The sequence below is a fragment of the Glycine max genome, chromosome 6 (genome assembly GCF_000004515.6).
Source record: "Glycine max cultivar Williams 82 chromosome 6, Glycine_max_v4.0, whole genome shotgun sequence".
In the NCBI taxonomy this organism is placed as follows: domain Eukaryota; kingdom Viridiplantae; phylum Streptophyta; class Magnoliopsida; order Fabales; family Fabaceae; genus Glycine; species Glycine max.
In genome coordinates, this window is record NC_038242.2 from 10,064,075 (window position 1) to 10,090,839 (window position 26,765).

Genomic DNA, 26,765 nt, shown 5'->3' on the forward strand with positions numbered 1-26,765 from the left:
CAGTTGGCTATGTACTATTAACCCTTCCTTGATGTAATCTTTATAACCAGAGACGAACTAAGAGCATCTTCAATGGGAGTTACTTATGATATTTTTTAACTTAAGAATTAGTTTTTATGCAGTTTTATCATTTGAGTAATTGACGTGACAATTCTTATATAAGAATAATTGTTTATTATAAACAACATTTTTCATCAGTTCTTAGGAATTGTGAAACACCTTTTGAGTTCTTACTAATTGCACAATTTGAGAGAAAATTTGTTCAAGGTCTTAAATCTCGTGTGGCATTGTAAGGGCTCACATCCACAAAAAGTGAGTTAAGCAACTTCTCCATGGTTGCACCATTAAAGATGCTCATAGAGGTGTAAAAAAAATCGTTTATTTTTACTATTTTTTTAGAGAAATTTTAGAAAGTAAACAATTATTTATCTAAAATAAACGATCCAAGCATTCACAAAGTGTAACAACATTCTTATGCAAGAGAATATCCGCTGGGAAAATGACTGGATTGGCTTTTTTAATGTCTACTGGGTCCTGTGCATGTGCTGTTATTGGTAGCGAGATACCAATTTGGACTATAGAAAAGGCAAAAAATACTATAATTTGACAGAACATTCTTATGGTGGATAAACTCTGAGAATTCTTCAAAAAAAAAAAACAGAGAATTGAGACCTAAATGTATCTAGCAATCCTGAAAGGTGGTGGTCTGAAGTCTAATCTGCTTTCCCTGTATGTAATCAACATGTACAGAAGAAAATGAAATCCATGAATCTGTATCTCTAAATTGTATAAAAATATAAGGAAACATAATTTATTATTCTGATTGTATTATATAATTTTGTAAATCGGCCTGTTATTGACAGAATTTCTAGATACAATTTTTCTTTGTATCCATAAATATTTAATTTGTATAAACTTTAACATATATAATTATCAAAATAATATCAGTTGAAAATTAAGTTGAATAAGTGTGAGTCTTACTCTTCCAATGAGTATATCCCTTTCCTATATACTACTGTATAAAGGTACAAGCAGAAAGTCAGAAACTGCTTATACACATGTGATTATGTGAATGACATGACAACAGTTCTATTTTCGATTCTTCTCCTTCCTTTTAGGTGCAAATGACAGGAGTTGCTGAGAATTTCCCAAGTCATCATAATGATGGTGCATCTAATTTGGCATAAGAATCCAAGCATTGAGATGGACTAAGCAGCACCTAATAAAAAAAATGATGAACACATTAGTAAAAAGTGGTAGAAGCCACATAGCTACAACCTTTCTGTTATATATGCATGGTGAGGTCTCAAAATCATCTTGTATTTGATAAAGTTGTTCCTTATCATGAAAGTCAGCCGACGACCTTTCCAAGGGAAAAGAAAATATAGGTGCATTGTATGTATGCCTTTCCTCTAACATATAAACACTTTTCGCATTCCAACTAATAGTGATGTGAAGACAATTATTCCTTTAATAATAGCCTATGCTAGTAATCAGACCAATTTTTCTTGAAAATGAAAATTGTGCACCTTATTTAATTAATTGTATTATTTTGGATTTTTGGTCCATACAAATATCCCATGGTGGGATGTAGCTAGACTCTAGAGGTATGTGGGTGAGGGATTGTGATTGGTCTAGGAGAAGGGTTGAGATAATCAGTATCAATACTAAATTATTATAGGTGACCTTGATTTTACTGTGTGAAATATTGGAAAATAATTGTGGGAAAACTGCAAAGAGAACTTTAATGTGAAGAAAGCAGACAGAGAAAAAATTGAAAGACAGAAAATATTTGAGTAGCACAGGACTTAAGGAGATTTTGAGTGATTTGGGGATGAAAACAAGTTGGGTATCTGTTTAGGGATCGTGTGGGCCATAGGGTTAGGATAAGTTGGGAATTTGAAAGGTGGGGACAACTGATTCCCTAACCACAACTAGAGATTAGTGACTAATTTTTACAATCATTGTTTTTGTTATGTAATAAGTCCTTCTACCCCTTCCTTAAAATATTGACTTCCCCACTATTTCTGACGAAAAGAAACAGAAAAAACTACTGACTTTTTTTTTATATATTACAAACTACTCTAATTCCCCTTTCATTTTTAATTTTTATGTTCTTTTATACAAAATACTTTATAGACTAATTTAATGTATATTTTTTAGTTTTGATATTTAATATATTGAATTAAATATTTATTTTCAATTTTTTTAAAAATTATTGTAAATTGACTGTTATATTTTTTTTAAAAAAAAGCTAGAAATGTAACTGTAAAAATTTGAAAATTTACAAAAGTATGAAATATCAATAAAAACATGAAAATGTAAAATGAAAGTTAAATAAAAACATGATTAACGTATACTTTAAATATTTTTTTTAAATAAAATATATAAAATGGCTTGTGACAATGTCAATAAAAGAAAGATATGATACAACAAATTTAAGGAAGATATTATCCTTGAAAAAAAATGTTAAAGTTTGATTTTATTTAATTTTATTAATTATATAGATATAGAAACTGTACAGATATATATAATTAATGTGTGTGGATGGGGCAAATTTTTTAAATGAGCAACAAACGAATATACAATAATATCCATTATCCCACCATGCATGTGTGTGTACTGCTCTGCGCAGATGGGTCATACGTACAGAAACGTTTTTTTCTGTAGCATTTGAACTAATTAATTAAGTTTTACTTCCCCAGAAATCAAACAATAGAAGAAGCAAGCGAGAATACCTTCATTAAATCGAGGATGGAAAATAGGAAAGCAAACATTCTTGTGACATGATAATTTATGATTGAGGGTCCCTTGTTTGTCGTTGCATTATCTGGCTCAACAATAATAGTGTGCACTTTGATTTTGCTCTAGCAAGTTGTTTGACACATGTAATCTTCCAATCACAAATGTTAAGATACACCATTTATTCGTTTATGAATATCGGAATACATCCACTTATTAGTATGCCTCTAAAGTTGTCAAAATGACTAGGTAAATCATGTCAATCTACTCAAACGATAGGCTGTTTTACAATTTAATATAACATGAAATGTAGAGTAATTTTTGTAACTAATTAAGCCATTTAAACCATGAGTTGAGTTCACCTATAAGTTAAGTGGAATCTCTGAATTAAAATTTTGATTTTTTTAATCGTGTTAATTTTCAAATTATGTATGGATTTTTCTCTTGTATGTTAAGTTCTAATTTTACAAATTGGATTTTAAGTATGCAAATCTACCATTTTGGTTTCTTTGTTAGTTTTTATTAAATATTTAATAAATTGGGTGGATGAGTTATTAGACAATGACATATTAATGGTGTGTTTGTTATTGTGTTGTGTCTAACACATATATGGTTAAATTGTACTTTTATTTTATTAGGTGTTGTAATTATGAAGGATAAAAAAATATAATTAAGACACTTCAATTTATATATCAGATAACACGACACGACAATGGTCACATCATTCAGTAGTATTAACCAACAAAATTCATTAAAAATTAACAAAAAATAAATATAAAAATCAAAATTGTACTATTAAGATAAATAGAAGATTCAATTTATATAATGAATATCTGATACAGTAAAATCACACGATCAAGATAATAAAACAACTAAAAGTATAATTAAGTAAAAAAAAACTATTACATATGCATGAAAAAGAATTAGTAGAAAAATAAATTAATTCTACCATATCATGAATATTCTTGTTCAAACAGAATCTTCTGTGGAATATATTTATGAGTTAGATAATCTAAAATATAAATATTTTATAACTTAAATAGTTTGATTTTTTTTTAATTTTTAGTTTTTTTATTCTTTTTAGGTCAACAGTTTAGTCTACCAAATATTAGTCCGTTATGAGGATGGATGATATAAATTTCATGAAAGTAATTTATAGTTTTTGTATGATTTTTTAAAATTTATTTCAATAAATTTATGGAGTATTTTTTTCTTTACTTAGATGGCCTCCTAATGTACCCAAAGAATATATATATGCAACCTGTAAAGATGTGGAACTTAATTAAATTACTTGAAACAAACAAAAAACATGCCTCGAAAGGCATCCATTCCTTTCTTGAAATGGAAAACTATATACCCTAGTTAGATGCAAAGACCACTTGACAAGTAACTATAATAATAAAATTACCGTTAGCTTCTTTCAATTTCCAAATTCTCTTTGCTAGGCCATGGCATCACTACCCCAAATGTCTACCACATTAGGAGCTTGCATGGGCTCGAACAAGATTATCAACCCACGACCATGTATTGCCCAATTAAACAACAACAATAAGAGTAGTCATTTCAGCAACTTAGTTGAAAATCACCAAATTACCAAAGGTACGTTGTTTCCATATGCATTTGTTGGAAAAAAGAGGTCCATAATAGAGTTATGGAAACAGTGCCAAAATGAAAAATGGAAAGCACGGGCCGGGGAAAATCCTGAGTTCCTGTCACATTCAGATGTAGAGAGCGTTGTCAAAGAGTTTTACGATGCCTTCAATAAAAAAGACATTGAAAAATTGAAGCAATTAGTTTCAGATGAATGCGAGTACCAGGATTACCTCTTCAACATTTTCTCTTTCTTCCTGTCAAATTGCGTTTAATAAATACGGTATGTTATATGTTTCTTGCGCATTTGTTTAAGAAAATTAAATTATAAGGTAAGTAATTAACAAAACTATTAACAGAGTATGTTATATTGTTTTTAATCAGTGTTCTTGATGTATTCATTAATAACATCCTAATAAGTGAATGAATAGTACAATGAATTAATGATATCAAGATGAAGCAAATTCACGAATTCAACCTAGTTAATATTGAAGCAATAATTCTGGATTAGCTGGTGGTTGTTTAAGAAATGCAAACCAGGTTAACTTGTAAGATCCTAATTGAATTATTCTATATTTAACACCAATCAATACAATTGTGTATAGAATATATACGAGCCTATACTTTATAGAATGCTTAGAATTTGATGGTGCCGATTAATATCGTCAATAACTTTGGTGATTGTTTCCGTCAATAAACATGGTGAATTCCTCCCACTTCCTTTTCATTCAGGAACACGTCATAGAATTTTGGCAGGAGGTAATGGATGCGTTGGGTCCAAATATTAAAATTGCTGTGGTAGAGGGAGGTATCAGAGTGGAAGATGTGAGGGTGGAAGAAGTCAAAGTGAAAGATGTCAAAGAGAGCAAACCTATGGCTACTGTGTTTTGCCACTTCGGTACGTGACTTTCACAAACTCTTTTTTTGGGTCAACTTCACTCCGGTGTTCAGGGTTGTTCCAAGTTATCAAGGGAAATCACTTAATGCACCTTTTTTTTGCATAGTAGACCCCCAAAATTCTTAATATCTCCGAATACATACAAATATATTAAGCATTACTCAATCCAAAACTATGTGAGAGTGATGTGGCGTGATGGTGCAACATGAAGGTTCGTGGGTCACAAGTATGCACGTAGTGGTGGTGAATGGTTGGGTAGTGACACAATGGTGGATTTAGTGCGGTGTGGAGGTGGTGTCAGGTGGTTGCTCTGGTGGTGTTTCGTGTGGTGGTGTTGTTGGGTGGTTGGGTGGAGGTGGGGCTTGGTGGTCATGTAGGTTTGGGGGAGAGGTTACTAGGGTTTGCTGGAGAGAGGAAGGGTAAGAAGGAGTAGGAATTTTGGGGTGCACCAAACTAAAAGTAGTGTGCATTAAGTAATTGTCGTTATCAAGATCTTGGATTCAATAAAGATCTCTAACAACAGCCCAATACTTTGTGTTTAGCTTTGATTAATTGTTCAATGAATTAAAATAAATATATAATTTGATTGGCTGTGTGTGATTAAAGAATATCCTCACATTCTTTGCAGAGTGGGGGGACGACAAAAAGAAACTGCCCTTCACAAAAGGATGCAGATTCTTTTGGTTTAGAGAAGATAAAGAAGGAAGGTTGATTATTAGGTATATAACATAATGCCATATCTCTGTACTTAACAAAACCCTATGCTTGATCATTAAAATCCAGAATTTCTAACACATGTTAAGATTTTAAAGTAATTAACTTTTTATTGAATGGCAAATATGATTGCGTGTGGCTATGTGCAGCAAGGTAACCGGCTTGGAGGAACTTCCACTAAAACCAGGTGAACTAGTATTGGTATGTATGTTCCTCATTCAATATTTTGTCCTTTTATTTATTTATTGTTACAACAGAAGTAATTGAAGTTCTGTTAAATTCGAATATAAAATTAAATGGTATTAAGAAAAAGAAAAATAAAACTTAAAGCCATTTGAACCAAGGCAAAAATTTTGCTTTTCTTCCTATATATAATCCTGCTTTTACTTTTCTATAAGCAAATGAAATTTATTCTACCAGAGTACCAGAAGCACTCAAACATATACAAAGTTTATGGAATGAAGGTTTAATGGTAATGTACTGTTACTATAAAAAGTTTTACATTCTAACTAATTAGAAATTATCGATAATATAACTTTTTAAATAATTATTATAAAAATCAATAAATTTATTATTACATAGCCTATTTTTGAACCCCCGCTAACTTGATTTAGATACATTTTCATGATTGAATTCTTAATCCTGAACTATAGTATAACTCCACTGCTTATACCAATACCATCCCACTGATAATTACCCTGCTTCTGTTTCCACCATCTACCAAAAACCGAAACAATCACGAGGATTCATAAGCCAGCTCGAAAAAGAGTAATGAAAATCTGATACGTAATTAAGCTTTAAGCTAGCATGCTTTCTTTTTAAGTAGTGTCTAGTGATATATATTCACGTAAAACTCACACGATAATATGTTAAAAGCAATTCGTACGTTTTTGGACAGCTATTCACCAATGGCTAAAGGTACATATATCTTTATAAGAGTATACGTAAAAATAATAATTAGTTCTTAGAATTTTAAACATAGAAATAGTAATATTTAGACATCATTCTTTATTTTCAGTTAAAAATTCACACAAAATATTTGATATGAATTTGAAACTTTTAATACCGTAACAAGTTTGTATAGTATGATATAATTCTTTTTTTTTGTGCTAACAAGTTGGTATAATATTTTTTTATTGACAAATAATAATTTATTAGTTTTAATTCTAACAAAATAAAATTTGAATTTGGTGTTTGGCAGCATTGCTTAACTCTCCTGCCTTTCAAGACGATTGATAGCACACATGAAACCGAGTATTAGACATAAAATTAATTTAGTTAGTTATTAGAAGTTATTTGAGTAAATTAGTTGGTTACTCAAGTTATAGTTACTAGAAGTTATTTGAGTAAGTTAGTGTTGGTTACTCAAGTTAGTTATTTTCTATCTTTGTATAAATACATCAATTTTGTAATACTTTGATGAATGAATGAATTGAATGAATCCTAAAACTACTTTTTATCTATCTTCCATTTCTTTCATTCCTAATATCGAGGAAGTCCTTTACATGCTTTAAATGAGTTAAAATCTGCTTTTCTACAACAATATGTTTTAGAGGATAAAGTGCAATTATAGTTATAGATTAGAAAACCAAATGTTAAGATTTTATGGATTTTATAATTTATTATATATGTGTGTTTTCGATCATAATGTTGTTGATTTTCTAATCAACAACTATAAGTATACATTTTCCTCTCAAGGAATCTCTCTCACTTTGGACAATAAAATTCAAAGATTTGTTATTGATGTTGAGAATCCCCGATTGTTTCCAGAATGCTCTTTATATAAATGAAATCCATCATTTGCTTACAAAATTTGAAAAATAAAAGTGAACTACATTTTAATTGACTCGAGTTTAACATCTCATTGAAACCATTTTCTTTCTACCGTATTGTAATGAAACTAATAAAATTGCTAATACTATCAGCGATGGCAACTGGACTCATGTTCAATTGATATTGTTAAAAAAAATACTTAAAACTGAGAGAAAAATTATCTAATAAATTAAAAGAGTTTAAATTTAGGTATGAGTATTCATTTGTAAAAAATTACAGGGTTAGCTGGTGTAAGTATGGATATTTTACAATCCAACCAACATTATACCTGTACATTATTTAGTGTATTAAGTTTAAAATGAAAAATAACATTACACAAATTATTATTCATAACTTATTGTGTTATTTTGAATAATATTACACAAATTAATCAATATATATAATAAATATTATCCAAATCACTATATAATAAAAATTTGTCTGTGTTTTATCAACTTAACAAATTAAGTGTACCAGACTTATAAGTTTATAAATTAACAATGTCATAAATGTGTTAGATTTAAATTTATTTAAAGCATATATATATATATATATATATATATATATATATATATATAATTTATTATATTTGATTTAAAATTTTAATAACAAGTATAAAGGTTATTTTTAAATTAGATTGAAATAACTACATTATATCATATATAGTCGGTAGTTGGTACACGATAGCATTAGTTAATTATATAACGATTTATTTATTAGTTTACTTACTTGCAAGATAGTTATTATTATAACTAATTGTATAACAATTTACTAACATTATACAAGACTTAATGTATTTATAAAAATAGGAGATTTGTTCATTTGAGTAATATTTAGTTTTTTTCTTTTCTCTATTTTTCTCTCTTTCACTTATTCATTTTTTCCATTTTTTTTCTTACACTATCTGCTTCCCATGACCTTCAACTTTATTCTTCTGCAATCTTTACATTCATTTTAGACATGAGATTTATTATTTATTATATTTGATTTAAAATTTTAATAACAAATATAAAGATCATTTTAAAATTAGATTGAAATAACTACTTTATATCATATATAGTCGGTGCACGATAGCTGCAACAATTCCAATGACGTGACTCACGCAGGTAAGTAAGTGATATTAAAGAGTGAGCTGATTCCATCTGTACTGTAGTCTGTAGAAGAGAGAAAACGATGGAAGCAAGCAAAGAAAGTTAGATGGTGAGACTCTTAATTTCCCGTATTATCTTTTACTTTACGACATGCATTGGTAAATATGTAATATATAATTCTAACCCAACAGAGAACATTTTTCTCATCATTGTCATCCAATGATTCGTTTGCATCATGTTCACGTGGTAGGATGCTACTCGTGAATCAAACCTATAACTGTCGTAATAAAAAATCACAAAATGTTTGTATGGAACTCGAATAAAAAACTTAAGGCGCGTGAAATTCATGTTATTTTCAAGAACTTATTTGTGTGATTCATAAATAGGATAGAGTAACTTCTTTTTAATGTGAACCAGGGTAGCAGGACTAACAAGATAAAATTCAGAGAGCCAGGGGGAATAAGAAAAATCGGAAGAGAAAAGAGAGAGGCGTCGGAACAAATAGAATATATAGCCAAAAAAGAGTTTGTGATTAGATACAGTTTAAATAAAATTGAAAATTGAAAACGTTAATTTTTTTATTAAAAAGGCAAAACTTAGATACCGTTATATAACTACTTTTGATTTGTGTTGTTTTCCATTAAAATTGGAGTTTCACTTTGAGTTTTTTTTTTTTTAACTAAAGTTTGTCAATGTAGATTACTAAGATTAAATTTTAATTCTGATTGGAAAATAATATCAAAAGTATTGTATCCAAGTTTTTTCCTAAAAATAAAATATAGTGGCAGCTCCATTGACCTACGTGTTCAATGTCACATTTTGGGTAGAAAAAGTAGAAAAGGTGATAAATAAAAGTAAATGGCTAGGAAAGATAAGCTTCTGTGATTTGGGTCAAGGACCTTTTTTACATCGTTATGAAGCCTATTTATAGAGGTTATTATATGTTAGCAGTTTCCCTAAACAAAATTATCCACTTCCTATGTAGTAGGGTTGGTTGTTTTCCTCCACTGCATGCCGCAAACAACTATACCACTAATCGCTGCCCACATTCCACTTCTCATCATGCACATGGGTCTGTTTAAAATTCATCTACTTTGGACCCCTAAACACGAACCCACCTCAGTCATCTAAAAAATATACCTAAAAGAGTTGTTAATATTATTGCCAACAATAATTTAAATTCCTTAAACATATTGTATTCTATATTTTAAGAATTGATATGTCACCGTACTTTGTCGTATTCGATATGTGCATCATAACTTTCACAGAAGTGATAATTTACTCCATCATTTTTCATACGCCAGATTGAGTTGTAACTAAAATTTTGACTAAAATCAACATATGCAAGTATACATAATGTAAGATACGAAGACTTAAAATTAAAATACATAAAATATTCAAATTTATAGTATCTATATCATTCGTATATTCCAAAAGGTACAGATTGGCCGTGTGAACACAATTCCAGATCCGAGAGTATTCCTTAATATTTCAACTGCATTTCCATGATATGGCCTATACGCAGCCGAAATACAACTTTATTCTACATCCACTATGCATAGTCAATTTCTATAACATTCTAATTTTTTAAAATTAATTAACTTCATCGATAGGAACATATAAAAGGTAACTCTCTTTCTCTCTCTGTTTCTTCTCTTCTCTTACAAATAATAAGAAGAAAATCATAAACTTATAAATAAAAAGTAAATGTAATTAAAATCAGATCCAATTGATTAAGAAGGACTTGATGAGAAGGCTTCCATGGTTGAAAGATCAAAAGAACTCCAATTACTCCAGCAAGAGTCGCTGATCATTGTGGATGCAGAAGTGATGATGGGTAACAATTGAGCATCATCATCATCCTCATTCAACGGCATCGAGTATTCCAACTCCTTCAATGGTGGTTCCCAAGTAACCGAAGAAGACAAGGTAGCATCAGACCAAAGACCATCTTCATCGCCACACACACCTAATAACCTCTCCAACTCATCAATCTCACCCAAACTCAAATTCTCAGACTCTACAATAACAGGATCGGATGAAGCCTTATTCTGAGACTGAACCACTGCATCATTCTCAATTTCTACACTTTCCGGTGTAAAATTGTTGGAAGTCGAAGATGAGCCATTGTTATCCTCACCAGTGGTTGGTTTTGGGTTCAAGAATTTTGCAAACACGAGAGCCATGTCTATATCACGAGACCCGTTGTTAATCTGTTGGGCATCACTAAATGATGACTCTGTGTCCCCAGAAACGAAGCTAGAAGCGCGTTGTTGCCGCGACGACGACGACTGCAACGATTTTCCGCGGCGGTTCTTGCGGCAGCCACCGCCGACAGGGACGTTGCGGAGAGAGCCGCCTTTGGTCCAGTATCGCCTGCAGCCTTTGCAGAAGTACCTCGGCTGGGACAAGCTGTAGTTGTTGTAGTAACAGAATTTGGTGTTGGTGGAGGCGCAGCGAGGGCAATTGGGTGCCACCTCGACGCTGGGTTTCCACCTGGAACGTTGTTGTTGTTGTTCCATTGGAGATGGGAAGTGATGAGGCTGCAACAGTTGTTCAAGCCCGGCACCACCGCCACTAATGTTAAAACTCTGCGGGAACATTATGTGATATGTGTGTTTGTTTTATACGAATCACACGCGTTCCAAAGGACGTTGAATTTGGAGGATGGGAATGAATTTGGGGGGAGGGGGATTGTGATATAAGGTGGGTGTGTGGGGCAGGGGAGTGTGAATATATGTGTGGGGGGAGGCGTAGGGGAAGAACGTGGGTGGTTGGGGAATCGTTAGAATTAAGGAAGGGTGTGCATGTGTAAGTTGTGTGTGAGAGTTTGCGATGTTGATGTGAATTTCATGTTATGGTGTGCTGTTTCATAGGCGGATGGAGCGTGTCTCCTTCGCCACTTCCATGGGGTTACTTTGTGATGCATGGCTTCTTTATAAGTATGATAAAGAAAAAATAAATGAATAGATCATATACTACCTATATGATTTTTATATTATTTATTTCAAAAGATTGTAAAATTATTTATATTGGTAGTGTGTGAGTGTGACCACTAAAGTCTAAAGAATATGAATTGACTTGGAGTTATTTTAAAAGTTTAAAAAACAGAGACGTTTATGTATATAGGGTAAGTTGATAGAGATTTGATGAGTTATTAACTTATTATTGCTAATTCACAATCTTGGTTAAATTCAGCTAGCACTACATTAACAAATCCAGCTAGCTAGCTGAGGGACGGGGGCAATTGTGTGATTTCCCAACATATATATGAGTTTGAAAAAAAGTCGGCAAGAATGTGTGCAGGATGCAGAGGAGGGAATTATGGTTTATGGAAGAAGCTTCACATATATACTATATACAGTAATGTGTACACATCATGGAAGGCTAGCGTTGCGGGCATGGAAAGCACGAGCACGTGCTTAACTTGGATACGTGGCACATTTTCCATCCTATGATTATTTATTTATTAATGCTGAATCCGCAAATCTCCATAGATTTCGTCGCAATTATGTGCATTCTTCTTTTGTTTAATCCACCCTTATAGTGGTCGACCTTTTAAGTCTCCACATCATTGAATTTCATACTTGTTTGACTTCAAAATTGTGTTAGGAGTTTTTGGAGAATTTCACCTTCAAAGATTCAATCCAATCAAAACTAAACAATAACATAATCGTTGTCAGATTTGACCAGGGGAGTGTATAGTAAAGAATAAAGTACAACAGAAATCATTAATTAAAAAAAATAATAGTTGAAATTGTAATTAATTTTATATTATTGGATATGTATTTAATTGTATTATAATTTATTGTGAATATATTTTAGGGTAATATATAGGAATAATTCCTTATTTTATTTTTTTATTCTAAATTTAGTAAATTAATCCCCTAACTTTTAAATATTCTAAATTAATTCATTTATTTATTTAATTCTTGACAAGTTAATCCGTTTAAAAAATTAATCATTTTTTATTTTTGAATATAATTTTGAATCTTTTTTTATGAATTCAAGACATAAATTTTGTTTAATTAGATTTATCTGTACAAAAATTATACGAATTAACTCATGTTTGAAATAAAAAAAAATCATGAATATAATAAAAATTATGTGAAAAATGAGTTTCATGAATAAAAAAAAAAAAATTCACCTTATATGTTGTTTTTTTTTTGTCAAATATTTGATGATTTTCATAATTTTCATGTAGATTAATTAAATAAAATAAATTTTAAATCTTAAATCAATAAAAATGTTTAAAATTGTGTTAAAATAAAAAAAATGATCGATTTTTTGAAATGATTAATTTATCATAAATTAAATAAAGGTATCATTTAGAAGTTTTTAAAAGTTAGGAAACTAATTTAAAACAAAATAAATTAGAGTAACATTTGTATATTTTAGCATACATTTGATTATAAAGTGTACTTTTTTGCTTTAGAAGTCCTATGGCTTTAACCTTTTGAACTAAAACTATATATTAATTTAAGATTTTTATTTAAGATAAAAGTACAATATTTTAGTGTTGCTTTTTATTCAAAACTAAAGTTTTATTTTAATAATTAACTAATGTTTACGTTTGATTAAAAAAAAACAACACTACAATACTACTCTTAAATTCTGTCATCTGTTCTAATGGATATCATCACCCGTATGGTCCAAAGAATATGTGACAAGTGTGTTATCTATTTATTATATATATGCGTTGCCACACATGATAGGACTTTTTCTAAAAATATAAATCCCTCTCCACTGAAACCGATCGAGTCCAAGTGACCTTGTACTCGTGATCTAAAAATATACAATTGGGGAACTTCGCCATAATTCATGTATAATAGCTAGCCATACATGCATTGCGATGCTATATGGAATTAAAATACAATAAAGTTCGAAGGGAATTGATGTTACATCAAAGGAACATAATGAGCAAGGTGCAGCTAAAGGTTGCAATCGTAGAGTGGAGATTCGATCTGAAGAGAACATTCGAGGCACGTGGGGGGGTTTAACGTTGCTTTCACGAAAGATGCTATCATACGTGTTCATACTTGAGGATCGGTGGCTTCCACGTCTCAAACTCCTTCGGTATTTGTTTTGTTTTCTATGTTTCAGTAAAGTTTTAATTAGTTGATTGAATCTAACTGACAGAAAAGGAAAATGAGGCAAAGAGAATTGGGATAAAATATTGTATTTCAATAATAGTAATGATTACATTATTTATAATATATATAATGGGAATAGAATAACTTAGAATGTAGAGGATAAAATGAAATCAAAACATATTCTTGTATTATTTATGGACAGCTCATAAATGTAATATATTTGCAAGAAAAATAAGGAAAGAGACAAGAAAAACAAAGAAAGGGAAATAATGTTATACTGTCAAATAATGCTATGCTGTCATATAATGTTCTACTGTTAAATAATGTTTTTATGTAGTATTTAAGTTAGGATTATATATTTTCTCTGTTAGCCCCCCACAAGCTGGAGATGCAAAGATATTTTGTAACTACAACTTGGAAAGATTGGTGCTGAAGGATTGAGGAGGGAGAGCCTTTGTGAATATATCCACAAGTTGATTTGAAGAAGGGACTGGGAGCAATAACATGAGTCTAGCTTGGGACTTTTCACGGACTAAATGACAATTAATGTTCAAGTGTTTGGTGCGTTCATGAAAGACCGGATTGGCAGCAATGTGAAGAGCACTATGATTGTTACAGTAAAGTACAAAATTCTTGGAAAAAGGAATCAGTAGATCTCTTAGAAGGTAAGAAAGTCATTGTAATTCACAAGTTGCAGAAGCAAGTGCTCGATATTTAGCCTTGGAAGAGGAACGTGAGACTGTAGTTTGCTTCTTGGTTTTCCATGAAACAAGCGAATTGCCTATAAAGAAGCAATAACCAGTAATAGAGCGCCTAGAGTCAATACATGTTGCCCAATCAGCATCACTAAATCCAAGTAGATGAGGAAAGCAAGTCCATGGAAAAAATAAGCCTTTGTCTGGACACCCTTTCAGATATTGAAGAACGCGGACAGCTGCAGCATGATGGGCTTTTGTTGGTTTTGACATAAATTGACTTAGTTGTTGTGTAGCAAAGGCAATATCAGGGTGTGTGCTTATCAAATAGACCAGTCTTCCAACTAGGCGTCTATAAGATAGAGGATCATCAAGAAAACCAAAGGAATCATTATGGAGTCGAAGAGAACTATCCATAGGAGTGGAGGATGGCTTACACCCAAGCATACCAGAATCTTTCAGTAAATCCAAACAATACTTACGTTGACATAATGAAATTCCTTTATCAGAATGTGCAACTTCAATCCCCAAAAAATATTTCAATTTCCCTAAATCCTTAATGTGAAAATTAGTGTGAAGAATACGCTTAATGCGTTCAATCTCAGCAAGGGAATTACTGGTTAGCATAATGTCATCAACATATACAATTAGAGCAATAAATTCAAAATTATGAGCCTTGATAAATAGACTATGATCAGCATGGGCATGTGAATAACCATAAGTCAGCAATAGATTAGATAATTTTTCATACCATTTTTTGTCTGATTGCTTTAATCCATAGAGTGATTTCTTCAATTTGCAACTCTGACTTGATGTGTAACCAAGCAAGCCATGAGGGATCTCCATGTAAACGTCCTCCCTGAGGTCCCCGTATGAGAAAGCGTTGCTAACATCTAATTGATGGAGGTGCCATCTAACATCAAACTGGGGAACCTGCTCCTACTTAAGCTTTTCAGAATCCACACTAAAAACAACCTTTTCTAAACCTGTCAAGACTACTCTTACAAAGATACAACTAGTACACAATACAGTTGTCTACACCTACACCAGTTGTCTACACAATATAATACTTTAACGCTCCCCCTCAAGCTGGAGCATATAAATTAAATGCTCCAAGCATGGAACATGAGCTGAAGCATCAGAAAGATTCTTCTTCTAAGTTAGATGTTGCGGTAAAGCTTGATTGAAACCCATGACTGAAACTCAGATGTTAAGCCATGATAAACTTCCTTAGACCAAAACAAGGAGAGATCCTCAAATTCAGCTAACAACACAATGGAGTTGGCCTTCAAAATGATTAGTATTGATTAGGAGACAACCAACACACTCCCCCTCATAAGATGGAAGGTGGAGTCAACACTTCCAGCTGACTCCACCTTCCAGCTTGGGATGAACAATACAAGTAGAAAAAAAGACAATGAAACATGCCGGAAATACATTGGCAACATATTAAAAATGACTGAAAACATTCAAAGACAATTGGAATATGCTAAACCATTAAGCAGAAGCCACAACACAATGCTTAACCACTTAACAGAAGCAAACACACTTAACCACCTAAAAGGTAGAAGCAGACCAAACTTAATCATCAAGAGCAGAAGCTACGCATGATGCTTAACCACTCAAGATAGAAGCAAGCCAACAACACCATCATATAGGTAGAATCAACAAAGCTTAACCATCAAGAGCAGAAGCTAAACATGGTGCTTAACCACTCAAGACAAAAGCAAGCCGACAACAAGTACTTAACCATCATATAGGTAGAATCAACAAAGCTTAACCATCAAGAGCATATACTAAACATGGTGCTTAACCACTCAAGACAGAAGCAAAACACAATTTTTGAATGCTTAACCACTATAAAGGCATAAGCAACACACCAATGCTTAACCATCCATGGTAGAAGCTTGACATCAATGCTTAACCACCATGGATAGAAGCTTAATGATTTTTTTTTAATATATAGTAGGGGTTCTTGACCAGATTGAACCCCGGGGACAATAATTGCTTCAAGGACAAAGACAAGGAAGAAGTTGTTGGACAACAAGATCAACTAATGACTCTTTTTTTTAATATAAACACTTGAGACCCTCTTGATGAATGAAGAGGACAACAATATTAAACAACAGACCACACAACAGACGAATAAAAGGGCAGGACACAATGAAGCTGCACAACAAAGAGTTAAGAAAGACAAATGAGGAGGGAATAACCTCAAACATCTTGCAAGCATGGTAGAAACTCCAAACCCAAACTGAACAAACTCAAATTTTTCTTCAAAGAGGAATATGCACAAAAACCTTGTGAGCACTTCTTGCCAAACTAAAAGAGAACTTAAAAATAGTAGCATCTCTACCAATCTTTCTTCAAAAGTCCAATGGAGGATGTCTCAGAAATAGAAAGAACGGGGCCTGAAGTTGACATTTTTCAGAACCAGAACACAATGGAACTTCGAAGGCAGCTGGAAGGGGAGCCTTGGCAACATTCAAAGCCATACTAAACTGAGCAACTGCTTTTGAGGAAGCCAAAGCAATGGGTACTCTCTGGCTTGGTAACAATGTTGTCGTTTGTAACAAAAGAGAGAGCCAGGAAACTAGGCGAGGCCTTAAACAGGATCAGAACACGCCATAGTTTTGTAGATAAAGAAGAAGGGCCAAAAGAATAGGTTTGAGCAGCTAACGACGGTGGCTGACAGTGATAGATGACGAGAAGCAACAAAGACAGCGGAACATGATCACACATGCCCAGCAGAGACAATGGTAGACGACGAGATTCAGCTAGAACGGTCAAGTGCGTCAAAAATGAAAACAAGGACTGGAATGTGCCCAGAAGGAACCAACGAAGCTACTGGGCTGGTCCAGTAAGATTCTGATCAACGGAGGACGGCGTGTGAGCTTCACGTGCCAGATCTAGCGTGATACTGTGACGGCGCGTGGAGGCGTGTGATAGAGATTCAGGCCATGCGACTTCTAGGGATGGGTCGTGCTCTTCAAGGCGCACCTAACTCTGGGTTCGTCGAAAGAAAAGACGGCGGCAGACGATGGTCAGAGACGGTGGCAATGCCGGAGACAGTCAAAACGGGATCGTACCCGCTCTAATACCATGTTAAAGTTAAGAACTACATTGTTGAAGGATTTGAGATACATATTACATTAGAGAAGTGCTAAGTTCCATTACTCTGCCACACATTGTATATATTTATATAAAACAAAAAGAGTACAATAAGAAAGAAGAAAAGATAGGTTCAGACTGGGAACCTGCTCCTACTTAGGCTTTTCAGAATCCATACTAATAACAACCTTTTCAAAACCTGTCAAGACTACTCTTACAAAGATACAAGTAGTACACAATATAGTTATCTACACCTACACCAGCTGTCTATACAATACAATTGTCTACATATAGTTGTCTACACAATATAATACTTTAACAGAGGTAAAGAGAATTGGTATGAAATTCTGTATTTCAATAATAATAATGATTACATTATTTATAATCTGTACAATGGGAATAGAATGACCTAGAATTTAAGAGGATAAAATGGTATCAAAGCATATTATTGTATTATTTATGGACACCTCATAAATGTAATATATATGCAAAAAAAAATAAAGAGAGAAAAATAATGCTCTACCGTCAAATAATGATAGCTAACGATGTTCCAAAAAATCAAATTGAAGTTCATACGTCCACTTGCATGCATCAACATATTAATGAGCGAGCTATGTAGCTCCATGCTATATGATAGTAGCATACATGGCAGTTGGCACATGTGCATGGAGCTAGATGAATATTGAAGTTCATAAATCAGAAGTAAAAATAAAGCCACTATACCATGATTGTAGACTACAGATCAGGGCGGTGAGAGATTATAAGTCCCAATGGCCTATGGGTACTCGAGGACACAGTTGGGATATAGGCAACTTCGAAATTATCATTATGAAAATTGTTAGTGACATTTTTTTTAAGATTTTTTTTTGCGATTCATAAAAATTTATTGAAAATTATCAATTTACTTTATCTCAATTCTCATTTAATGATTTTTTCTTAATTTAAAAATAAAACTCATTAAAATTGATAATTTTAAATAAATTCTAGTCCATCAAAGATAGTGTTAAAAAAATGTCAAGAAGGAGAGTGTCAATATCATTCTTGATTATAAAATTCAATTACAAGATTGATATAATAAGAAACCACAATTTGACCATCAAATAAAGAATAATTTTTATGATGTTATTTATTAAATATTTAGTAGCATATAAATTCTTGATTCACTATGAAGCACACGAACAATTGGAATACCACCCCGCCGGAATTGATACCCATGCAGTTGCGTATCACAAACATGGCGTTGAATATGCATAAATATAAGCCTCCACTTAAAATAATTTGCTAATTTTACCCGTTCCACAGACAAATTATTGTAGGTTCGAAACTATGACTAATCTTTTATGTGATATATTTGTTATTTTTGTACTAAAACGTGTGATTAGTATTCGGTGGAGATCGGTGGAGATCATATATGATCTCGGACCATACAAATTTTGCTTTTTTATAGCCTCCATATGATGGATATATATTCCTCTCTCTCTCTTATGTTTTCTCATGTTTTATGAGGATGCGTTTGGGATAACCTTCCATGTAAAACTTAGTTGTATTAATTTGGGATAACCTTCCCAATTCATTATTTCACTTTATTTTATTTTAAACAAAAGTTATTATTTCCCCCCTCAAATTATTATGTTTCTCCATCTTATCATTATTGTTCTTTAAATCCGAATTAAAATCTTATTTTGTATCCTATCTTTATTATTCTTTAAACTCTAATTTTAAAACTATATATCCATATTTATTATTATATAATATTGTGTATATTACATGTAATTGTGTGTTTTCCTGTATTGATTTTAAGTTAAGGTTTTTTTTTTCCTGATATATGTATATGTTATTTTGAAAAGACATTTAGAGAAAAAGGATGGTCGAAGGAGTGTGTTCCTTTAAGGAAAAAGGATATAATGAGTAATTAATGGCTCAAGTTTCAAATATGTGATTTTTCATATTATTAGCATGTCATTTTGATCAACTAAACTAATAAGTCAATTATGTTAAAAAAATAATGTCGTTATATATAATAATAAAATTTATAATATATATTTAATACATATATAAGTTTACATAATAAATTTTGTAACAATTAATGCACATACAACCTGTGACTTTCTAATGTATCTTTTAACCTATATAAATTTTAAATAAAAATTATAGGTTTAAATAAAAATGATAAGTTTAATAAAAAAATTATATATATATATAAAAAAATACATTAATTATTAGATCAAAATTAAGTGTTACAAAATTAATTATGTAAACTTATATGTGTATTAAATATACATTATAAATTTTAACGTTATATATAATGACATTAATTATTTTTTAATATAATTAGTCTATTAACTTAATAAGTTAAAGTATCATACTGCGACAAATTTAAAACTTACATGAATTATTAATTTTAAATTATTTCATAAAATAAATTTTTAATATAATATAGATAATAAGTAAGTATACGTGGGAGCATGTTGGAGCTTCGTTTATTTGATCCGGCTCCAGGTAGACCAAAATTTTAAAGTATTGGACTTTATACACTCATTGGGCTATTGCCGGGCTTTACTCAAACCCATACGCTACTTTAAATTTGAGTTAGATTAGATACTACAGATTTTTCAATATAAAAAAAATACTACAGATATTTTTTTAAAAATTCCTTTAAAAGTCAGTTTTTTTTTTCTTTTTTAAGAATTTTTGTAAAGGCCTAACAATAAAACAAAGGCACCTTTCCTCAGTATTGATAATTGATGATTAACTGTAAAGCTCATTGTGGTTTGTTCTATTTTCCGTACTTTTTCTGACCTATCGTCAAACATAAACTTAGGCGGCAATGATTATTGCCTAATTTTCATCTTCAATTTCAGTAGAAAACAAAAAAAATCATATGTTGTATATCACAGCATATACAATTTTTGACGTCCAAAAAAAAAGCATAAACAACTTTTTAAAATATCTGGAAAAGTCTATTATCAAAGGTTCCTAGGGACGATTTAGTGAAACCCACATGTTTCTAACCACATACATGCAGCCGCTTCAAGTACCCCCCCCCCAACAGAGTTTTTAATATCCATATGTGGTTTAATTAAGATTTTCTTGTCCTCCATCATCATATTCATTAGTTACGTTTCTTAATGGCCCTTCTTTCTTATTAAAAAAAAAGGTTGAACTCTGCCTCAATTCCGTAACATTTTAAGTAATAATTTCATTGACATTCATCCTCTAGGCCGAAAGTCAAAGTCAAATAATGTTTATGTTTATTTGAAGCTACTTGCTTGTTTCATTTCACAACAACTGATTAAATGGTTGATTGGTCCAGTTCATTGACAACTTCAATAAGGTAAGATAGTAAACGAGAGAAGGACTGGTGAAAGGTTTGGTAAAGTGTGGTTATGATGCCATAATTGATATCCGTAAGACGAGTAAAGTTAAATATTGGTATTGTTACTATTTCTTAAATTCACACATGAATTGAAACTATGAAAGAGAGACCGTTTCAGCAATTCTCACATGACCATGTCCTTTCCAAGTGCTCTGGTACCATATGGTCCCACTAATCAACCTCCAGATTCTCGTTGATCTAAACTACTACTACTTTGACCTGTAGGAGTAAGACCTTTTTTCGATTACTATTTCCATTTTGTTATGCCCTGGTGTTCTTTCTTAACTAGTAAATGGATCATCTAGAAGACTAAATCATTCCTAGCTAATTAGGTGCTTCTTAAGCCACAGACACACACAGAGTAATACTTTTACATTAAAAGTTTTCATTTCACTGAATTTTTTATTTAGTCGTCTTATACTAATATAAATTAATTCCTATACATATTTAAGTAAACGATTTTTTATGCTCCATAACAATTTTGAATTGATTATGATTAATTTGTTCGATGATTATATAATTTTTTATGAGAATATATAGATCCTCTTGCTTCAAATATAAATATGAGAAAGTGATCGCGTTAAAACATTTTATCTCTTTTTTCTTGGAAACATTAATTAAATAGGTGGACCTATTGAACATTTATGAGAAATAAACACGGTTTCAACATGACCTACATACATAAGGGAATTTATTTTTATTTTTCATATAGACAATAACTTCATTGTAGTTAAGTGAGTTGTTGCTTTCAACGAAATTAATATAGTTAAAAAAAAAATGTTTTCATGTACATGCCTTTAATTAGATCTTCCCCTTCACTGAGTTATAACAATTAACTAAAAAATGTTTCTTTAGTTAGGCCAAGTATAAGAAGAAGAAAAAAATTACTATTACGCCAAGTGTAAGTTTTTTTTTTTTTAAAAAAAAAGTGTCTGCTAAAACAAATGCTAAAAAACCAAAAAGTAAAAACCATTAAATATATTGTTCACAAAATATGTAACCAAAATGTTTTTTATTTTTTGTTTGCTCTATTGATGAATTCAGACCAAAAAAAAAATCAAGTCTCCAGCACAATTTGATGAGGATGTTGTTTACTGAAGGTAGGGATCGAATATTGGGGTTTTTTTTTTTATCTTTATTAAAGATAAATAAATGCTGTATTCGTGACGTTATTTAAGTAAAGACTAGAGTCTTGCCCAAAACGTGTAGACTACTGACCACTACATAATTAGATGTGTATGTTATAAATGCAAAATCATGCATGCTGTTTCAAGTAAAGCCGTCAAAACGAGACTTTTCTGAGAGTCATAAGAGTTCCTAATTAAGGGCTGCCTAATACAACTGCAATCTTTGTAAATGATTACATGTCCTGGGAACAAAAGGGACAAGGCACGCAGAGAAGATCTGATAGTAACATAATAGAGTAATAGTACAACATTCTATAAATAATATTTCATATATTATTGTTTTTTATATTATTATTTAATTATCTTTAACTTTACATGAAACTAATCTTTTATTTATATATACATATATATATATATATATATATATATATATGAATTTCGAGATTAAACCTAAAATAATATGTTCAATATATTAGAATTCCATCCACTTGGACCAATACATTTTTTCAAGTAAACATTAATTATTAATTTTTTTAAAACGAGAGATTTAAATCTACAAGCTCCTTCTTTCTTTTCCCGTCCTCACTTGGACCAATACATATGATCGAGTGAATTGTTTAATTATATTATATAATCAAGCTACTGAATTTTATTTAAAATAGTATTAATAAATTTTAATGAAATTCCTTCGTTAAAAAAATATTGTATTACTTCTATACCTTAAATTTATCTCATTCAGAAAAAAAAAACATTAAATTTATCCTGATTGATTCACCAACATCAATTTAAAGGAAGATTATTATAACTTTTTAACAAATATGTGGGAGAAATCACAGTTACACGTTTTACCAAACAATAATTAAAATGCCGTGCTGACTAAAATACATTCTAAATAGGCTGTATCGAGTCTTATTTTTGCCAAAACAAAACGGGGAGAATTAATGTGAAAGTCGAAAGGATTCAAATGACGTCTATCTTAAAATTTCATTATGCATGCATACCGTTAATATCTTTTTATTAACCGTCAACATCTAATTTTAATCATGAAAACTCAAATAGTCAATTAAAGAAGGCTCTAATAATAAATTAAAATGCAAATAGATCGATCTAGTGAGTTGAGATAAATAGGAAAATTATTTTTACAATTAAGCTAATGTTTTATATATATATATATATATATATATATATATATATATATATATATATATATATATATATATATATATATATATATATATATATAAATATAAATAAGATATTTTTATATAAAAAAATTATGAGATTAACTCGATCTCAAGAAATTAGAAAGATTTTCCTGACCATGCATATGAAAAGATTCTACCGAAGGAGACATAATCGACTTTGGTGATTTTTATGAGGAAAAGATTTCTTGAGTCTGTAAAAAAATTAATAAATATTAGAGGTTGCTCGGTGTGTTTTTGTTAATACTACTATAAAAGAAAAAAGTAGTATATTTCTTTTATCATCTTGTTGAACAGATTTCACAAACCTCCACTGCAACATAATAATAAACGTAATACTTGAACTTAATAAATTTAAAATTGATTTTCTTGGTTTCATTGTTGCTCCAATTACAAATCAAAAGAACACGTAAGATGAAGACTTAACTTGGACCCAGGCCAGACTGAAATAAAAGTTACGATGGGACTCACTCTCACTCCCCTTCTAGCTACAGAAATCATTCAGCTCGCCATGCCACCAAGTCCATCCACAAATTAAACATTGTAACCTTCTCCCTCCCTCACCAACTAGTCCATAAAAAAACAAGGTAACAACCAGGAAATTAAAAATGTAAAATAAATAACTGAAATTAATAAAATTATGAAAAAAAAATGATAAAAATGATGTTGCATAAGCATAATATATGAACTCATAAAATAGAAAGTGTAACAAATTGTTAAATACTTTCTTTAACCACGATGGTTAGGGTTTTGTGTCCACAGTGAGACTTCTGAGAAATTATTATAAGATGGTACGTATGAAATTATTATAGTCCTCACTCTCCACTAATCTTCTCATAATAAATAATCAAGTATTATTATTTTTTAAAAAATCAAAAAACTTAAATACATATGATATAAAAATTGGTTAACATCATGGACATGTGATAATTCTCGTCTAGTTAATAATTTCTAAGAACTATAAGATATTTTCACAAGGATTAGTCATTTTAATCTATCATGAGATTAATTTTTAATTTGAAACTTTAACACAATTAAAACTCTCTTTTCCCTCCCAAATTGTATTTTCCCTCCAAAATTGTTTTGTGAAAATTATACACATCCTCCCTCATAAGTTCAGTAATTGATGGATGCCCATTAATCTCATTTTCATTACTAAATATTGACAAATCATACAAATGGCACATGTGTAAATAAGGACAAATCATTAATAACCTAAATTAACCATCAAACCAACCCAATTATACAATCACTTATTAATGTCCACCAAAGGAAGAAAGAAATCTAGTGGTTCAAGGGATGGCTTTCCCGTTAGATTCACTGCATAAGCCTCTTGCACTCTAAAAGTCTTAACCCACATTGAATGACACTAATACAAACCACACACAACATACATACATGGGCCATTGTCAAGTTGTCAACACTTATCCACTTGCATCCCACGTCATCACATGCTAACATGAGGAAGAGGAGAATAAGGAGAAGGGGCCAGGACCTTTTCCAACTCTCCCCAGACGCGTTCAGACAACCACAACATCACGAAAACCGGCGGTAGGTATGAAAAAACCTTAAAAAAAATATTTACCTCATAAGAAGCCAAATTAAATTTTACCAAAAACTTGTAATCTTTCATTATAATAATCCCTCCTTTTTCATTTGACCAGATCTCTTTATATGTCCCATGTCACACCCCTTATATAGTTATCCCTCCAGCATAAATTACAACCAAAGTACCAAATTAACTATGCTTGTCCAGTCCTCAATATTATTATCACCACCACCATCTTTCCCCTCTAAGTCTAACCTCAACAATAACATGGATCATCAATTCTCACACATCATCCCCACAGAAAGATCACCTAGAAGAGAACTCCAACTTCAAGGTCCACGCCCTACACCTCTCAGAATAAACAAAGACTCTCATAAAATCAAGAAACCACCGTTGGCACCACAACCTTCACACCCTCATCAACCTCCACCGCGCCAACCTATAATAATCTACACCGTGTCCCCCAAGGTGATTCACACCACCCCAAGTGACTTCATGAACCTCGTCCAACGCCTCACTGGGTCCAGTTCTTCTTCCTCTGCTGAAGTGGTCATGTCCAACAATAACAACACCACTCATGTCGACCCTTTCAACAACGGCGGCGGCGGAATGGTGTCGCCGGCGGCGCGTTACGCCACCATAGAGAAGGCCATGTCCCCTATGGGGAAAAAACATGTTCTTCTTCCAAGTGTGAACAATATTATAAGCGATGTGGAAGGGATAGAGATTAGTATAGGTGATGGTGTACTTGAGAGATCACAACAAAATATGTTTCAAGGGATTCTGTCCCCGGGTCCAGCTTCGCTATCTCCCATTCCTTCGAATTTTTTCTCTCCACCGTCTTCTTCGGATCCAAGCATGATTAGCTTCCTTCGTGATTTGAGTCCTATGTTTCAAAGCGGAAGAAATTTTACGGAGGGTGGTAGTTCTTTCGTCTTGCCTAGCCCTTCTTCAAACTTCAGTTTTGTTTCACCGCATACTCCTTCTATAGACTTATTCAACTATTTCTTAGATTAGCAAATTCGACCTTCAATTCGAATTCTTGGCGTTTATTGTTGAATTTGATTAGTTTTTTTATTTTACTGATAAAAAAATTGGATTCGAACGGAGATTGATAAGGATTGGTTTGTCGAGTTATATTGTGTAGTTTGAGAGGAGGGGGAAAAGTGGAATTTGTTGCTCTTTCGGTGACTATAGTTCTAGATAGCTGCAATTTGGAAACTTCTTTGTTGGAAATTTTTTTTCTTTCTTTTTTTAGGGCAATGTTTGTGCTCTCGAATTTCTTATGGCCTTCGCCGTTGACATCATTCTTTGGCATGTATTGTACATTGCGTTTAGTTTGCTGATGCATGTCGGCACTAAATATATTTAATCCCATTTATATTCTCTTTGTATGATCAGATAATCACATGTATGCTAATCTGGCAACCTTTGATCATTGAAAGCATCTACCTTACTTTTTTTTAGAGTGATGACAATCTACCATACATTTCTAAATTTTTTATTTCAGTATTCTGCAGTTATATATATGGCCGGCCTAAATAGGTGGGTCATTTTTTTTTTTGGAATAAGAATTAGGTGAGTCATTAATACATGTGTTGTGCAATATTAATTGCGGTTGAAAAAGTGGAGTGACTGGACTGGAGGGGTGTTGTAATTAACCCTTAAAGCAAAAAAAAAAACTCAGGAAGAAAAATAACGTCATTTGTTTTTTTTATAGGTAAAATAACGTGATTTGCATTCTTTTAGCTTTTGGAATATCATC

The 26,765-nt window shown here is 31.7% G+C and overlaps 4 protein-coding genes across 5 annotated transcripts; 2 read left to right on the forward strand and 2 right to left on the reverse strand.

Moving 5' to 3' along the window:
• The first annotated feature begins 4,192 nt into the window (after positions 1–4,192).
• Positions 4,193–7,282, forward strand: LOC102667048 (uncharacterized). 2 transcript variants are annotated; one of them, XM_006582443.3, is made up of 5 exons: positions 4,193–4,615; positions 5,065–5,230; positions 5,859–5,949; positions 6,094–6,145; positions 7,146–7,266. In XM_006582443.3, the coding sequence occupies exons 1-5, from the start codon at positions 4,547–4,549 to the stop codon at positions 7,203–7,205; spliced, it is 438 nt and encodes a 145-aa protein (XP_006582506.1). In that variant the 5' UTR covers positions 4,193–4,546; the 3' UTR covers positions 7,206–7,266. The 2 variants fall into 2 exon arrangements, with proteins under 2 accessions (XP_006582506.1, XP_025984569.1); XM_026128784.2 differs by having other exon boundaries at positions 6,094–7,282.
• Positions 7,283–10,243: 2,961 nt separating this feature from the next.
• LOC100806008 (dof zinc finger protein DOF3.5) lies at positions 10,244–11,771 on the reverse strand. The gene has a single exon (XM_003527923.5). The coding sequence runs from the start codon at positions 11,448–11,450 to the stop codon at positions 10,581–10,583; it is 870 nt and encodes a 289-aa protein (XP_003527971.1). The 5' UTR covers positions 11,451–11,771; the 3' UTR covers positions 10,244–10,580.
• A 2,843-nt stretch (positions 11,772–14,614) lies between these two features.
• LOC102667177 (uncharacterized mitochondrial protein AtMg00810-like) lies at positions 14,615–15,481 on the reverse strand. The gene has a single exon (XM_006582444.1). It carries the CDS (start codon positions 15,479–15,481, stop codon positions 14,615–14,617), a length of 867 nt encoding a protein of 288 aa, XP_006582507.1.
• Positions 15,482–24,591: 9,110 nt separating this feature from the next.
• LOC100807068 (protein MKS1) lies at positions 24,592–26,381 on the forward strand. The gene has a single exon (XM_003527924.5). It carries the CDS (start codon positions 25,133–25,135, stop codon positions 26,015–26,017), a length of 885 nt encoding a protein of 294 aa, XP_003527972.2. The 5' UTR covers positions 24,592–25,132; the 3' UTR covers positions 26,018–26,381.
• The last annotated feature ends 384 nt before the right edge of the window (positions 26,382–26,765 follow it).

Coding starts and splice junctions, on each gene's coding strand:
- LOC102667048 (XM_026128784.2), top strand. CDS start 4,547: ATGCGAGTACCAGGATTACCTCTTCAACATTTTCTCTTTCTTCCTGTC. Junction 4,616..5,064: donor AATTGCGTTTAATAAATACG/GTATGTTATATG, acceptor CTTTTCATTCAG/GAACACGTCATAGAATTTTG. Junction 5,950..6,093: donor GAAGGAAGGTTGATTATTAG/GTATATAACATA, acceptor GGCTATGTGCAG/CAAGGTAACCGGCTTGGAGG.
- LOC100806008 (XM_003527923.5), bottom strand. CDS start 11,450: ATGTTCCCGCAGAGTTTTAACATTAGTGGCGGTGGTGCCGGGCTTGAA.
- LOC102667177 (XM_006582444.1), bottom strand. CDS start 15,481: ATGGAGATCCCTCATGGCTTGCTTGGTTACACATCAAGTCAGAGTTGC.
- LOC100807068 (XM_003527924.5), top strand. CDS start 25,133: ATGTCACACCCCTTATATAGTTATCCCTCCAGCATAAATTACAACCAA.